Raw genomic sequence first — 16,802 nt, forward strand, 5'->3', positions numbered from 1 at the left:
CCCTCTGCCAGGCCAGCCAAGGCCGGGCTGACAAGCTGAGGCCCTGGCCCCTCTCCCCAGAATCCAGGTTTTGCTTCCGCTCTCCAACCCGACTGTGTTAAAGACTTCTTCTCCAAGGCTTGGGGGGCTGGCGAAAGGCCGAACTCCAATGGCTTCCTCTCCTCCCTGGGGGTTGGTGTCTTCCTGCCCTGGTGGGGGAAAATGACTGGCACCCGGTGAGAGCAGAGCAAGGCTCGGTTGTGCCCACGATCCGGGTCCACCCACATGTTTGTGCCTCTTGGGAGTGGGAGAGCCACACCTCCTCATGGCTGGGATCAGACCGAAGGTACAAAAGCCCCTAGGCCCGATGTTGAGAAACTCTGACAACCACCCAGGAGTTGCCACCTTGTAGCCCCCTCCCACCTCCTATTCGTTCATTCTGCTTCTTTCTGTACCTAGTTTCCCTCTCTTCCCCCCTCTGTCTTTCTCCTTCCCTCCCCCTCTTCCTCTTTGCTTTGGGCCTTCTGTCTCCCTGCTTGTCTCTCTCCACTGCCTCCCTCTCTTTCTCTCCATCTCTTTCTTTCTCCCTCTCTGCTTCCCTCCCTCTCTGCCTTTTCCTCTCCTTCCCTCCCTCTCTGCCTCTTCCTTTCGCCTTCCCTCCCTCTCTCTCTTCCTCAGTCCCTCCCTCCTTCCCTCCCCCTCTTCCTCTGTGCTTTTACCCTCTACCTCTCTATTTATCTCTCCACTCCCTCCCTTTCCTTCTCTCTCCTCCTCCCGCTGCTTCCCTCCTTCTCTGCCTCTCCCTTCTTCCCTCCCTCCCTCTTCCTTCCTCTCCCTCTCCTTCACTCCCTCTCTCCCTGTTTCTTTGCCCCTCTGCGCCCTGTTTCTCTGCTTGTCTTTCTTTCCTTCTCTACCTCCATCTCTTCTCCCCTTCTTCCTCTCTGCTTCCCTCCTTCTCTGCCTCTCCCTCTCCTCCCCTTCCTTTCTTCCTGTTTCTTTGCCCTTCTGCTTCTCTGTTGCTCTCTCTCTCTCTCTCCTTTCCCTCTCTCATTTTCTTCCCTTCTCCCTCTTTTCTTTCCTTCCTCTCTCCCTCTCCTTTTATGCCTCTCTCCATCTCCTTCCCTACCTCTTCTCTCCCCATCTTCTTTCTCCTTTCCCTCCCCTTCTCTCTCTCTTTCTCTTCTTTCTCTGTTCTCTCCTCTTGTCTCTCCCTCTCTTCTCTTTCTCACTTCTCTCTCTCCCCTCTCTTCTCTTTCTCTCTTCTCTCTTTCCCCTCTCTCCTCTCTGCAACAGCCAGTTCCTCCCACTGCCCAGATTTCACCCCTGCTGTTCTGGGCCTGTTTGATCAGTAGCACCGCTCCACTGGCTGAGCTTCCAGAGCTCACCTGCCCATACATGTCCCTCCCAGGGTCCAAGGCCCCGTCCACATCAGGCTGAGGCACCAGGTCAGTGCCAGACCAGAAATGGGGTGGGAAGTTAATATTTAGCCATCCTGCTCAAGAGGGGAGGTCCATCCTCCCCAGAGCTGAAGATGTCCATAAGATGTTTCCCAGGCTAAAGCCAGGGGTGGAGGGGAGTGGCGGGGAGTCCAAGCAGGGAATTCCAGGTGACTCAGGAGAAGTTATGGGAGTTTCCTTGGGGCTTTAGAGACAACACCCTTCCCCTTCCTTTAAGCCTTTAAAAAATCACTTCCCACAGGAAAGGGAGTGGGAGAGAAGAGCCAGGTGCTCTGACATGGTAACCAATCAATATGCTATTTATTGAACGTTTACTGTGTGCAGAGCTCTGTACTAAATCCCCAGGAAAGTGTGATACAACTGAATTGGTACTTTCCCTGTCCATATCAAGCTCAGAGTAGGGACTCGATAAATACTATTGGAGGGTGGAATGGATGGATGGATGAATGGATGGATGGATGGATGGGTGAATGGGCAGATATCCAGAAAAGCAAGGACAGTGAGAGGTGGAGAACAAGACAGTTGATCTGGTCCTCAGGGATACCTGGCACTTAAGGTGGGGTGGGGATAGAGGAGCAGATTTGAAGGGGTTAACCAGAGCTAGACGAGCCAGGGAACTTTGCATGGGTTATCCGGATAGGGAGGGGGTAGATAGAGTTTAGCTTTAATTTATGAGTCCTTAGATAGGGGGAATGATCTGACTTCCGAACCTCATACTCCTCCCTCCCTTTTTATTTTGAAGAGTGACTCTCCCCATTCATTCATTCAATCGTATTTATTGAGCGCTTACTGTGTGCAGAGCGCTGCTGTTCCTGAGGAGTATTTAATGCAGCAGAGAAGTGATTCTGGGGCCTGTAGAGAGGCACCATCCTGTATCCGCACTGAGACAGGAGAACTGTGTGTCCAAGGAGCCCCACAGACTGGGAGGGGGGAGCAGGTTGCTTTTCTTGTGGGTTATTTTCTCTTTTCTCTCTCCTCTCCCGGCGACGTGCGTTTGGTCGGGTCAGCCTGAACTCTGGGGCTTGGCCGCCTCTGCAGCTTCGCATGGCTCCGGGTTGCAGCTGATCACTCTTCCCCCGACAGTCGCTTATTTGAAACGTCCCCGTAGATGATTTCCGCAGAAGGAGACAGGCTGCCTCCGACTTGGCGAGGGGGCTGGAGAAGGCGTTGGGCTGCAGAGGGCCAGAGAGGGTTCCCTACCCAGGGTTGGGGTGGGGCTGTGTGTACAGGGTGGGGACAGGCAGTCTGAGGGGAGCTCTCCTTCCCGCCATGTTCTGAGGAAGTACGTAGATTTGCTTTTTCCATGATGGATTTTCGGTACATAGAGTAGAGCTGTGTCAGGGAGGTTGTTTGCCAAGGCTGTGGGGTCTCAGCCCCAGGGGCCTCCCCAGAGATGGGGAGCCTTCCAGGGGCTTCTCACATTGTTCTGAGCCACTGAGGCACTTTGGTCAACTCCTGGGGCTCAGGGCTGGGGGCCTCCACACCTGCCCTGGCCTTTCTGTTCGTTGTTCTGCTGGATTATGTGCAATAATAAACAGTTACCTGCTCACTCTACTGCATGCACAATGCTTTCTCTCTCTCTCTCTCTCTCTCTCTCTCTCTCTCTCTCTCTCTGTGTGTGTGCAGGGCTGGGAGGGGCAGCAGAGGAAGCTGCCAAGCAATGGGCTAAGTGCGGGATTAGGTACAAGATAATCAGGTCAGGCCCGGTCCTTGACCCCCACGGTGCTCATAGTCTTCAGCAGGAGGAAAAAAAGGGCTCTGAATCCCCATTTTACAGAGGAGGACACTGAGGTGCAGAGAAGCGAAGTGGATTAGCCAAAGTCACATAGCAGACAAGTGGCGGAGGCAGGAATAGAACCCAGGTCCTCTGACTCGCAGGTCTGTGTTCGGCTGTGAAGCCGTGCGGCTTCATACAACACATAATGCGCATGGACCCACCCCACCAAACACACACACAAACACTCCACAACTGGGGGATGACAATTGAGAAAAGGGCAGCCTATAACGGAGACTGAAATCAATCAGTGGGACTGAGCAAACACTCACTCAGTGCAGAGCACTGTACTAAGTGCTTGGGAGAGGACAATTCGATAGACACAAGCACCACAGCAATGGGGAAACTTCCCCTCCATCTTATGGAAATAAGGACTGTGGTGAAAGTGAAGTTCCGGACAGGTTGTTCTCAAGGGAATCCCCAGATGTAGGAGCTCCAGGGATGGGCAATTCCAGGAATCCAATGCCATCGCCCCCACCCCACCCCGGTGGTGGTGGGGGGCAGCAGGGAGACTGGACAGGGACTGATGAGGAGATGTCAACGGTGCCACATAACTGCCTACTGGATACACGAGCCCAGGACTCAGTCAGGGACTCCAGGTCTGGGGCATTTCCATTAGCCCATCTGACCAAGAGATCAGGGGCATTCAACCAAACAGTGGTATTTATTGAACGTTTATTGTGCACGGAGCATTGTGCTAAGCTCTTGTGACAGTCACAGAACCAAGCCCAAGTCAGCCTCCTTTTGAGCTGGGCCCTCAGACCCCTGACTCCTCTCCAGCTGAAGGGTAGGAATCAGGAGAAGAGAGAGTCTCTTTGGGATGAAGCCAAAGCAAGGTATTTGGGCAGAGCACTGTTCTGTCAGCCCCTCTCAGGGTCGCACCTGGAGAGTTTCCAGTACTCTACCAGTCTCGACTATGGGAGGGAGAGTCAAGCAGAGGCCTATTCAGTCCATTCCTAGCTTGGGCAGTGGCTAGCGAGTGGAAGGCCATCTGCTACAAGACAAAACTTACCCCTGCTGGATAGCAGCAGCATGGGAGAGAGTCGAGGGCGGAGACTCAAGTTTACTGTGTGGAAGGAGGCGATGGTAAACCACTTCCGGATTATTACCAAGAAAACTCAATGGATCCACGACCAGAAAGATTGCAGATGGAAGTGGGGTGTTCTGAGAGAGATGTGTCCATGGCGTCGCTATGGGTCAGAGATGACCCAACAGAATAAGACAAGACTGTTCTATCAACTTTGTTAAGGGCTCTTCCAATCCGTTAGTATAGTGCTCTAGACTATAAACTCATTGTGGGCAGGGAATATGTCTGTTATATTGTCATAGTGTAATAATAATAATAATAATAATGGCATTTATTAAGTGCTTACTATGTGCAAAGCACCGTTTTAAGTGCTGGGGAGGTTACAAGGTGATCAGGTTGTCCCTCGGGGGGCTCACAGTCTTAGTCCCCATTTTACAGATGAGGTAACTGAGGCCCAGAGAAGTTAAGTGACTTGTCCAAAGTCACACTGCTGACCATTGGCGGAGCCGGGATTTGAACTCATGACCTCTGACTCCAAAGCCCGGGCTCTTTCCACTGTGCCACACTGCTCACGCTTCTCAGAAAAGTTAACTGATTTGCCTGAGATCACACAAGCAAGCAATTGGCAGAGCAATTGCCAGAGCTGGGATTAGAACCCAGGTCCTCTAATTCCCAAGCCTGAGCTCTTTCCACTAGGCCACGCTGCTTCTTGGACTTCTGGGACTCAGAGCCCTGGAGTGTCAGCCAGGATCAGGGGCATCTGGGGATTAGCAGGGAAAGAACTAGAAGATCCCCCTCACTCTCTCCCCTCTCCCCCCTCACCTTCCCCCACCCTCACCTCCCAACACCATCCATCTTCATCTCCTCCTACCCCGGAGCCAGATTCACAGGCACCTTAATGAATTGCCGATCGATACCGGCCACCCCTCCGTTCCCGGGTTGGCCGTTGCACAAGCGAATCCATCATGGGCCAGAAGGAGCCACAGGGCCAGTTGGCCCGGAAGACACTGGTGACTCGGGAGAAGAGCGGCTGGTCACTCGTGGGTGGCAGGGGGGAGGGCTACTGACACTGAGCTTCTGCCAGACCCTGTGAATTGACTTGGTGCTCCTGGCGACGGGTTGCAGGATTGGATGGGAGCCAGCCGCTGACCGTGGGCATCGGGCCCAGCCCTTACCACCGTGGCTGCTGGACTCAGCCCCCCAGCTGGAGGGTTAGGGGGGCATGATAAAGCCCCCTGACATGGCCTAGTGGATATAGCCCAGGCCTGGGAGTAAGAAGGTCCAGAAGGTCCACCGGTCTAGAAACAACCACCTAATCTCAGGTCTGGTCCTCCAGCGATCTACCACTCTCAAATCCGGCGATTTCATGTCCCAAAATCTTGTCCCTCTGGAAGTGGCCAATTGTCCCGTCGAGAGGTTCTATCGAGTGGTAGTGGTAAGTGTCCTCTGGCTTGGTTAAAGGAGAACCTTCCAGATTTTCATGGTCAGCACCTGATGGTGTTCACTTGCCATGAGGTCTTCTTATTAAGAAAGACTCAGAGTGTTCCTCTTTGTTGTTGGCTGTGATTCCTCCCAAGAGTCACAGGGCTGAGGTTACTGATTTCTGAAGTCCTCCAAATGTTTTTCAATCCCTGGCACATATACTTTGCACCTACTGAGTGCAAAGCACTATACTAGGCACTTGGAAGAGAATAAGAGAAGAAAGGCACACAATCCCTGCCCTGAGGGAGCTTGCAATCTTCTATGAGGATGTGAAAAATGCTGCCTTTCTCCCTCCCTTCCCAGCATCCCAAGCCCATCAGCCAACTCTGGCATTTCTGTACCTACTTACACTCATCCTTAGCACTTATATGAGCAAGTCAATCAATCATATTTATTGAGCAATTATTCTGAGAAGAACCCTGTACTAAGCACTTGGGAGAGTACAAGATAACACGCAACGTTCTCTTCCCACACTGAGCTTACAGTCTGGAAGGGGAGACAGACATTAAAACAAATAAATTATCGATATGTAAGTAAGTGTTGTGAGGCTGAAAGAGGGTGATTTAAGGGTACAAATCCAAGTACAAGGGTGATGAAGAAGGGAATGGGAGAAGAGGAAATGAAGGTTTATTCGGGGAAGGCCTCTTGGAGAAGATGTGCCTTTTAGTAAGGCTTTGAAGGGCAGGTATGCAAGTTTATTCGATTACAAGTTCAATTCTTTATTTTGATTGCTCGGTAAGTATTTTTGTCTGTCTCTCCCAGTGGAGTGTAAGCTCCCTGTGAGCAGGAGATGTGTGACTTGTTTTGTGCTGCTCAGTAAAGTGCTTTGCCCCCAGTGAGTGTTTAATTCTACAACCACTACCCTCACCACTATTACTACTACTTCTTGTTCAAGAGGGCCCTCTGACCTTCAGAGCTCAGAATCTGGACTACTGTTTGAACAAACTTGGGTTCATCTGTGGAATTCTCACCCCCACTGAAAGGAATTCCTTCTAAGGAGGAAGACAGGAGCTTATATATATATATATATATATATATATATATATAGCCTTTCTAGGTCAAAGGATGAAAGGACAGACCTTTATCCCCATTTTCGTGCAGAGAAACATCTGAATTAGCCATCACAGTGCAAATTCCCACCCATTTGCCAAAACCTTGCAGGCTTATAGAACACAGTTTAAAGAAAAAAGACAATCAGCATTCCTTTTACTGGACTAGCATCTATGGGTACTGACCCTGGTGAAGTTGTTCAAGGTCTCAACAAGACTAAAGTTGGTCTGCTTTATCTGGTGAAAGATTTCTGAGGAAATTTCAGGAGGCAGAGAAGAATCTAATATCTAACCCGGAGCTGAACACAGTGTTTGGTACATAGAAAGTGCTTTTAAAATACCATCATCATTCTGTAACTCCCCTGCCTTCTTGAGATTTCCTCAGAGGGAGGAAGGTTGAAGTGAAAATAGGCCCTTGGACCCTGCCGGAAAGAATTCCCCTCTGCTCAGATTCCGTGTCAACAAGTGCATCGATTACTCTCTGCCGGGAAGCACCATGGTCTAGTGGAAAGAGCACGGGCCTGGAATTCAGAAGACCTGAGATCTGGTTCCAGCTCCACCACTTGCCCACTTGTGGAACTCTGAGCAAGTCGCTTAATTTTTCTGTGCCTGTCACCTCATCCGTAAAATGGGAATAAAATACCCATTCTCCCTCCCTCCTCAACTGTGAGCCCCGTGTGGGCCATGGGCAGGTCCCATCTCCTTTTAGTATATCTACCCTAGCACTTACTACAGCACTTGGCACGAAGTAAGCACTTAACAAACACCACCATTACTATCACTGCAAGTCTCCTCTGCAACTGGAAAGATGTCTATTCAGAAACTGCTCAGCATCATCCAGCAATGCACACTGATAAAAATAAATGGCATTTGTTAAGCACTTACTGTGTACCAGGAACTGTACTGAGCTCTGGGGCAGGTTCAAGATAATCAGGTTGGACATAGCCCCTGTTCCACATGGCACTCACAGTTCTTAACCCCCAGATGAGATAACTGAGACACAGAGAAGTTAAGTGACTGGCCCAAGGCCACACAGCAGACAAGTGAGTAACAGAGATGGGATTAGAACCGAAAACTTCGGACTCCCAGGGTCCTGGCTCTATCCACTAGATCGTATTAATGGACAGATAGAGGTCTTCCCTGCCTATTGACCCCACCCTGGTCTTCCCAGAAGGAAATTTTACACTGACAGGGGACTCCCAGTCACCCAACGTACCCTTTTTACCACAGTCCTTCCTCCCACCTCCCTAAAGCCCCAACCCCGACATTCTCATTTCATGCATGAATTAGATACATTTCCATGCTGCTCCTGCTCACCCGTTGAGGAGGGTGGGAGAGGGGACCGTTCCGTGGATTCATCAGGTTCACTTGGGACGGCACAGGGGGGAGGAAGGGAGGAAGGAAACGGTCAACGAACCCCATCCCTCCCCGGCCCCAAGGCCCCCCGGGCTCCGTCCTATCTGAACGCCCGGCTCTCGGCCGGGGTGGTCTCCGGGAAGCCGTCGGGCCCCTTGAGGTCAGGAGGGAGGTCGTGGCCAGAGCTGTGGTGAGAACCCCCCTTCGTGACGCTGTAGAGGACGGGGACGTCGCACTGGGCCGGGGTCTCGGGCTGCCGCCTCCGCCGCCCACCATCGCGCCTGCAAAGCCTCTGGAAGGCCGCCCGGAACTTCTGAGACATCAGGTTGTAGATGATGGGGTTGATGGCGCTGTTCAGGTAGATGCAGATCCGGCAGAAGAGCAGGAACCAGATGTTCAGGTAGGGGCTGTTGAGGAAGGAGTTGACCACCACCAAAGTGCGGTACGGCAACCAGAGCAGGGCGAACAGGATCACCACCACGGCCAGCATTTTGGTGACCTGTGGGTTGAGACAGGGAAGTGAAATCGGGATCAATCGATCAATCAGTAGCATTTATTGAGCATTTACTACACATAGAACACTGTTAATAATAATAGTAATAATAATAATTATGGTATTTGTTAAGCACTTACTATGTGCCAGGCACTGTGCTAAGTGTTGGGGTGGATACAGCAGATTGGGTTGGACACAGTCCCTGTCCCGTGTGGGGCTCACAGTCTCCATCTCCGTTTTCCAGATGAGGTAACTGAGGCCCAGAGAAGTGAAGTGACTTGCCCGAGGTCACACAGCAGACAAGCGTCAGAGCCAAGGTAAGAACCCTGTTCTAAACTCTTGGGAGACTACATTACAAGAGAAATTAGCAGAAACGTTCCTTGCCCACATGAGCTTACAGGCTAGAGGGCTACCTATGTGACAATACTGAGGGCAACTTCTGGAATGGGAATTTTTATTTTCAAGCTGGATTTTTTTCATTTTAAATTATTTGTCTACTGGTATATCATAATTAACCCCAAAGTACAAAAACTGCACAAATTCCATTCGAGAGCCTATGATGAAAAACAAAGTTCAGCGGATGAGGGAAATTTTTTTTTCAATGTTGAGCAAACCCAATAAAAGCAGCTTGAAAACAGGCATCTCTGAATAAAAAATGTTTTACCGGCCCCACCTCATCATGGTCATCATTATCAGTGATATTTACCAAGGGCATACTGTGTGTAGAACACTGTAGTGAGCACTTGGGGATGTATAATTATGGCCCTGCCCACAGAGAGCATACAGTCTAGAGGGGCAGACAAACATCAGTATAAATTACCAATATGTACTTAAGTATTGTAGGGCTGAGGGTAGGGTGAATATCAAATGCCCCAAAATCACATAACCAAAGGCATAGCCAATGCAGAAAGGAAAGGGATCTGGGGAAAAGAGAGTTAAATCCAGGAAGGCCTCTTGGAGGAGATGTGACCAACCTGGGCCTCACTTTTTAGATTATGCCTGCCAGGAGTAGGGCTGGCTCAGGTGATGATATCTTGAGGTCTCATTCCACACCCCTCACTCACCCCTCACCCCTCAAATCCCCTTTATGATGCGATAATTATAACTATGATTTGGAGACTCAAGTCAATCGCCTAAGCAATCAATCAGTAGCATTTAGTGGGCACTTACTGGATGCCAAGCAGTGTACTAGATGCTTGGGAGAGTATAATAGAGTGAGCAAACATGATTCCTACCCTTGAGGAGCTTACAGCCTAGCAGGGGAGAGTGAAGGAAATAAGCAGATGTACAAGATAGGTGGATAAGTGCTATAGGGAGTTGTGAGTATTCCATATCTTTATACTTGTTTGCCCATCTCAGGGTTTCACCTGGAGGGTTTCTTGTCCTCTACCAGTCTCGACTACGGGAGGGAGAGTCAAGCAGAGGCCTACCCATTCTATTCCTAGCTTGGGCAGTGGCTAGCGAGTGGAAGGCCATCTGCTATGTGTCAAAACTCCCCTGTGCTGGGCAGCAGCAGCATGGGAGAGAGTCGAAGATGAAGACTCAAGTTTACTGTGTGGAAGGAGGCAGTGGTCAACCACTTCCAGATTTTTACTCAGAAAACTCAATGGATCCACTACCAGAATAATTACAGATGGAGGTGGGGCATTATGGGCGAGAAGTGCTCATGGCATCACTCTGGGCTGGAGGTGACTCGACCGCATAAGACAAGACACGCTTATTTGCTTCCCCTACCTGTAATTTATTTTAATGCTTGCCTCCCCTGTTAGGTTGTAAATTCCTTAAGGGCAAGGATCATGTCTACTTACTGTATTGTACTCTCCTGAGTGCTTAATTCAGGGCTCTGCAAATAAGCACTCATTAAATACAATTGATCGATTGGTTGATTAATGGTGTGGGAGTTGGGAGAGACAAGAAATTAATGAAGGGAGAGATGGTATAATAATGATAATGATAATAGTAAGTAATAATAATCGGGGTATTTGTTAAATGGTTATTATGTGCCAAGCAGTGTACTAAACCCTGGAGTAGAAACTGAATAATTATATCAGACACAGTCTCTATCCCTGTCTAAGGGAGAAGGAGAATAGGTATCGAATCCCCATGTTGCTGATGAGGAAATTGACACACTGAGAAGTTAAGAGTCACACAGTCACACAGCAGGCATGTGACAGAGCTGGGATTAGAATCCAGGACTCCTGATTCAGAATGCCTAGGTTCTAGTCCTAGCTCTGCTACTGATCTGAGGCATATTAGATTTCCCTCACATCTTCACTTCCTTCCTTGGATAGCCGAGATCTTTCTCTCCCTCATTCCTTGGCCAATTGTTTCCTTCTGGGGGGACTGTGGAGCAGGAATGTAGGTGCACTCAAATCCTATGAGGACATTTGGCAAGGAGGGCAACCATCCCAACCCATAATCACCATAATCATCATCATCATCATTACCAATAATATCTGTTGAGCATTTACCATAAGTTGAGAACTGCATTATGTTCTTGGGATAGTACAGTACAATTCATTGACATGATCCCTCCTCTCGAGAAATTTACAAACTCTCTTAAATTTACAATCTACCTATCTTCATCAAGCATATTTCAGTGTCTTTTTTTGGAAGCAGAATACGTGGTGGCTAGCTGGCTGGATTGGTGGGTGGATGGATGGATGGATGGATGGATGGATGGATGGATGGATGGATGGATGGATGGATGGATGGATGGGTGGGTGGATGACTGAATAGGTGGGAGGCTGGATGGATGGTTGGATGAATAGTCTTCTAGACTGTGAGCCCGTTGTTGGGTAGGGACCATCTCTATATGTTGCCAACTTGTACTTCCCAAGCGCTTAGTGTGGTGCTCTGCACACAGTAAGTGCTCAATAAATACGATTGAATGAATGAATGGATGGGTAGGTGGATGGATGGATGAATAGGAGGTTGGGTAGTTGGATGGATGGATGGGTGGGTGGATGGGTGGATGGGTGGATGGATGAATAGTTGGGTGGGTGGGTGGGTGAATGGATGGATGAATAGAAGTGTGGGTGGATGGACGGATGGATGGGACAATGGATGAGTCAGTAGGTAGGTGGCTGGATGGAAGGATGGGAAGGCTGCTGATGGATGGATTGTCTTCATCTACTTGGCATTTGTGTAACCTGGGTGGAAGATGCTATCATTTCAAAGACAGTTACATGGATGAGAGCTCAGTGACGCAGCATCATCAACCAATCTGCAGGACTGCTGTGCATAAATTGCCTAAGTGAAATATCCTGGAAGGAATCCTGAGACGAGACGGGCATTAAAAAAATTAGTGAATCGGAGGAACTGATTTATGGGGAGGCGTGAAAGGATCTAAATCTATTCAACTCAGCCAAGTCAAAATTTAATTGAGGAAAGCTGACCTGGCAACACACTTGGAAGTCTTCCCGGTGAGTGAGAGAGGAGAGAGGTTTTCCCAGCTTCCCACTCCCCTTCCTTACTTTAGGCAACCCCTCCCCCCATTCCCCCCAAGGCCTCCTCCTCTTCCTCTCAGACTGGGGTTTCTGAACCCACCCTCTTTGCCCCTGGCTCCCAACCCCCAAACCAACAGCAGATTAGAAGCAGTGGAGCATAGTGAGTAGATAGACCAGGCGTCTGGGTGTCAGAAAGAACCGGGTTCCAATCCCGACATCCGCTATGTGACCTTGGGCAAGTCACTTCAGTTCTCTGTGCCTCAGTTACCTCATCTATAAAATCCTCCCTGTAGACTGTAAGCTTGTTGTGGGCGGGGAACGGTTCTCCCAACTAGGCTTTATTGTCCTCTCCCAAGTGCTTACCACAGTGCTCTGCATCAATAAGAAACCTTGGACTGACTGACAGATTGACTGAGGCAGAGGAACATCACCTGCCCAACTGCAGGAAAGATGCTTGGTGACTTTTGTCAGCTACAGGTAGAGCCAGGATTAGAACCCAAATGGAGGTAATGGTATTTAATATATTTTTACTGTGTGCAGCGCTTTACTGAACACTGGGGAAGAATACGCAGGTGAGAACAAAACAGTTCTGATTTCCAGACCAGGGTTAGTGGAGGATGAATGAGACGGCAGAGGGGGTGTCTAATGGTTAGAGCACGGACCCGGATGTCAGAAGGACCTGGGTTTTAATCCCCGCTCTGCCACTTGTCTGCTGTGTGACCTTGGGCAATTTATTTCACTTCTCTGGGCCTCATTTATCTCATCTGTAAAATGGGGATGAAAACCGTGAGCCCCATGTGGGACATGAACTGTGCCCAACCTGATTAGCAGCTCTAAGAACAGTGCCTGGCACATAGTAAGCGCCTATTAAATACCATAAAAAGTAAAAATATATATCCAAAAAAACCCTACCCAGGAGTGAAATGAAGTGGGACTATGGAGTCAAAAGTGTAGAAATGGAAACAATGAGATAGCATAGAGAGCAGAGGCTTTGGCTGAAATTTTTCAAGTAGGAGGAGGAGACTGAATCTGGACTCCATTGAAAGAAACAGCATGCTCAGCTGCAGATCTTGCATTTTTCCAAGATTTTCCCCAGATTTCTTAGATTTTTTTTCCCAGTTGAATTAACTACTATCCTTGAGCAACTCTATTAAGGACCAGGTAGAAAACAATAGTTTTGAGTTGGTAGAACTGTCTCTGCCCTACAAGATAGTGAGGGGCCAAGGTGCAGGAGGGGGCAGCGGGCCAACTCCCTTTCTTGAGGAAACACCGGTGGTCTTTCTGAGCAGGGGTCACCATTCATGCAGCCCGCTGCAAGCTCACACTGGAAACACAAGCATGCACCAGGATGTGTAGGTGCACACAGACACATGCACAAGTCATTCACACACACACACACACACATGCGCGCGCGCACATCTGCAGGAAGACAGTTTTGCATGCCAGGGTGCAGACCCCTTTTTCTTGGTTTTGGGGAGCGTACCATCCTTCGGAAATGATCTACTTTCTCCCCACACACCTGGGCTCCCTGGGTTCGGGGGGGTCTCCCAGGAAATCCCTGTGCTGTGGAGAGCTGCAGGGGGTCTTATAGGGGGCTTCAGGGGGCTATGGAGTTGGGGGGGCCTGCAGGACCTAGAGGAAGTGCAGGGGAAGGGAAAGGGGTGGCTATAGGGGCTTCAGAGAGCCCCAGGGGCTAAGGGGGCACGGAGGAAGTTATAGGGGCTTCAGAAAGCTGCAAGAGCCTGGGGAAACTATAGGGGTTACAGAGAGCTGTAGGGGCCTACGGGGTCTTCTGGAGGAGCTATAGGGGCTACAGGGAGCTGCAGGGGCTACAGGGGGTGATGGGAAAGTTACAGGGGCTTTGGAGAGCTGCAAGGCCCTGGAGGTGCTGGGGGAGCAATAGGGGCTACAGAGAGCTGTAGGGGACTCCGGGGATCCTGGGGGAGCTATAGGGGTTAAAACGAGCAAGGGACTCCGGGGGGTTGCTGGGGGAGCTATAGGAGCCACAGAGAGCTGTAGGGGACTATGGGGGATGTTGGGGGAGCCATAGGGGCTGCAGAGAGCGACAAGGGACTCTAGGGGGTGCTGGGGAACTGTAGGGGCTACGGAGAGCTGGAGGGGACTACGGGGGAGCTATAGGGGAGCACAAAGAGCTGCAGGGGGTAGAAAGGGCGCTGGAGGAGCCATAGGGGCTTTGGAGAGCTGCAAGGGACTATGGGGGTGCTGGGGAGCTATAGGGGCTACAGAGAGCTGGAGGGGACTACGGGGGAGCTATAGGGGAGCACAAAGAGCTGCAGGGGGTAGAGAGGGCGCTGGAGGAGCCATAGGGGCTTTGGAGAGCTGCAAGGGACTATGGGGGTGCTGGGGAGCTATAGGTTTACAGAGAGCTGGAGGGGACTAGAGGGGGGCCAGGGAGCAGTAGGGGCCACGGAGAGCTGCAGGGGGTAGAGGGGGCACCGGGGAAGTCACAGGGGCTTCGGAGAGCTGCAAGGGGCTATAGGAGTGCCGGGGAGCTATAGGGGCTTCGGAGAGCTGTAAGGGGCTATGGGGGTGCCGGGGGAGCCGTCGGGGTTAGAGAGAGCCGCGGGAGGCTCCGGAGGGCGGCAGGGGGGCTCCGGGGAGGCGGCGAGGGCCACCCTACCTGCTTCCGGGAGCTCAGGGCGCCCTGGGCCCGGCGGGGCCGGCGGCGGGGCCCCGGGGGCGCCCCGGCGGAGGCGGCCCCGGCCGTCGGGGGCCCCAGGGCGAGGATGCGGGCGACGAGCCCGTAGAGGACGGCGGCCAGGCCCAGCGGGAGCGCGTAGAAGAGGGCGAAGTCCAAGAAGTAGATGGGCAGGTAGAGGGAGCGGGAAACGCGGTAGCCGCAGAGCACGCGGACCCCGTCGGCGAAGACCACCTCCTCCGTGCCCGCCAGGAACAGCCAGACCAGGCAGTAGCCCCCCGTGCCCAGCCACAGCAGGGCCACCACGCGCCTGGCGCGGGCCACGGTGCCCAGGCACTGCGCCCGGAGCGGGTGGCAGATGGCCAGGTAGCGCTCCACCGTGAAGGCCGCGATGGAGCAGGTGGAGGCGTTGACGCCCAGGTACTGCAAGTAGGTGAGGCCCAGGCAGCCGGCCCGGCCGAAGACCCAGGCGGCCAGCACCTCGGAGATGTTGGGCAGGCCGGCGGCCAGCAGGACCAGCAGGTCGGCCGCCGCCAGGCTCACCAGGTAGCAGTTGGTGGCCGTCGCCAGCTGCCGGCTCCGGGCCACCACCAGGACCACCATGGCGTTGCCCGCGATGCCCACGCCGCAGATGAGCAGCACCAGGGCGATGGTCACCACCTGCAGGGCCAGCGGGGGCCGCGGCATCCCGCCCGGGCCCGGCCGGGGGCTGCCCGACCCGTTCTCCATGCCTGGCCGGAGCCTGGCCGCCGGGCTGGGCTCTCGGGGTGGGGGGGGGACCAACAACCGGGGAGCCCCCTCCTCCCCCGGCTAGCCCCTTCCCCGCTTGCCCCCGGGGATGGACACGGCTGACGAGCCCCCTGTTGCGTAGGGACCGTCTCTAGATGGTGCCCACTTGTCCTTCCCAAGCGCTCAGTCCAGTGCTCTGCACACAGTAAGCGCTCATTCACTCATTCACTCAATTCTCCCTCCCCCAAACCTGGTGGCTGCAGGGAGAGGGGGCGACGGACCCCCCTGCCCAGGGAGGACCCCCTCCCCAGGTCTCTCCACGTGTCCAGCCCGGGGGCCAGAGGAGGAGAGCCGTCCCCAGAGCTTCCGCGGGGTCTCTGGCCCGTGCCTCACCCCCTCTCCATCTCGCAGCACCCTAGCTCCTCCCCGCCCCCCCCTCCTCCTCCAAGCCCCCCAGCTGGAGGGAGGGGAGGGGGCTGCAGGGATGGGAGGAGCTGGGCCAGAGGGAGCCGGAGGCCCATGGCCAGGGGCTGGGGGGGCCCTGGGCGCCGATGGGGCCCTTCCCTCCTCTCCCCCTCCTCCCCCTCTCCATCCCCCCTTCTTACCTCCTTCCCTTCCCCGCGGCACCTGTATATACGTATAGATGTTTGTACATATTTATTACTCTATTTATTTATTTATTTTACTTGTACGTATCTATTCTATTTATTTTATTTTGTTAGTAGGTTTGGTTTGGTTCTCTGTCTTCCCCTTTTAGACTGTGAGCCCACCGTTGGGTAGGGACTGTCTCTAGATGTTGCCAATTTGTACTTCCCAAGCGCTTAGTACAGTGCTCTGCACATAGGAAGCGCTCAATAAATACGATTGATGATGATGATGATGATGATGATGGGGCTGTGCGTCAAGGCGCGCTCCCAACCCGCACCTTGGAAAAAGACCCCTCGTTCGTTCATTCATTCATCCATCCATTCAATCGTATTTAGCGAGCGCTTACTGTGTGCAGAGCGCTGGACTGAGCGCTTGGGAGAGGACAAAGTGCTCCGCACACAGTAAGCGCTCAACAGATCCGATTGAATGAATATAGAGACGGTCCCTACCCGACAGCGGGCTCGCAGCTCCGGGGTCTCAGCTTCCAAGGGAGAGGCGCAATCATCATCATCATCATCATCATCATCATCATCATCATCATCAATCGTATTTATTGAGCGCTTACTATGTGCAGAGCACTGTACTAAGCGCTTGGGAAGTACAAATTGGCAACACATAGAGACAGTCCCTACCCAACAGTGGGCTCACAGTCTAAAAGGGGGAGACAGAGAACAAAACCAAACATACCAACAAAATAAAT

General features: G+C 52.1%; 1 protein-coding gene and 1 non-coding gene across 2 annotated transcripts; one reads left to right on the forward strand and one right to left on the reverse strand.

The window, feature by feature from the left end:
- Positions 1-4,074: 4,074 nt before the first annotated feature.
- Positions 4,075-4,212, forward strand: LOC119931946. The gene has a single exon (XR_005452242.1). It is a non-coding gene; the product is annotated as a small nucleolar RNA SNORA7 (small nucleolar RNA).
- A 3,684-nt stretch (positions 4,213-7,896) lies between these two features.
- LOC119931562 (thyrotropin-releasing hormone receptor-like) lies at positions 7,897-15,421 on the reverse strand. The gene is made up of 2 exons (XM_038750334.1): positions 14,708-15,421; positions 7,897-8,623 (listed from the first exon to the last, which is right to left on the reverse strand). Exons 1-2 carry the CDS (start codon positions 15,410-15,412, stop codon positions 8,225-8,227), a joined length of 1,104 nt encoding a protein of 367 aa, XP_038606262.1. The 5' UTR covers positions 15,413-15,421; the 3' UTR covers positions 7,897-8,224.
- Positions 15,422-16,802: the final 1,381 nt, after the last annotated feature.

Source organism: Tachyglossus aculeatus, chromosome 8, assembly GCF_015852505.1.
Source record: "Tachyglossus aculeatus isolate mTacAcu1 chromosome 8, mTacAcu1.pri, whole genome shotgun sequence".
NCBI lineage: Eukaryota > Metazoa > Chordata > Mammalia > Monotremata > Tachyglossidae > Tachyglossus > Tachyglossus aculeatus.

Bases quoted from the DNA above. Each gene is read 5' to 3' on its own strand.
- LOC119931562 (XM_038750334.1), bottom strand. From the start codon at position 15,412: ATGCCGCGGCCCCCGCTGGCCCTGCAGGTGGTGACCATCGCCCTGGTG. The intron at 8,624-14,707 runs GTAGGGTGGCCC...CTCAACCCACAG, and splicing joins CCCTGAGCTCCCGGAAGCAG to GTCACCAAAATGCTGGCCGT.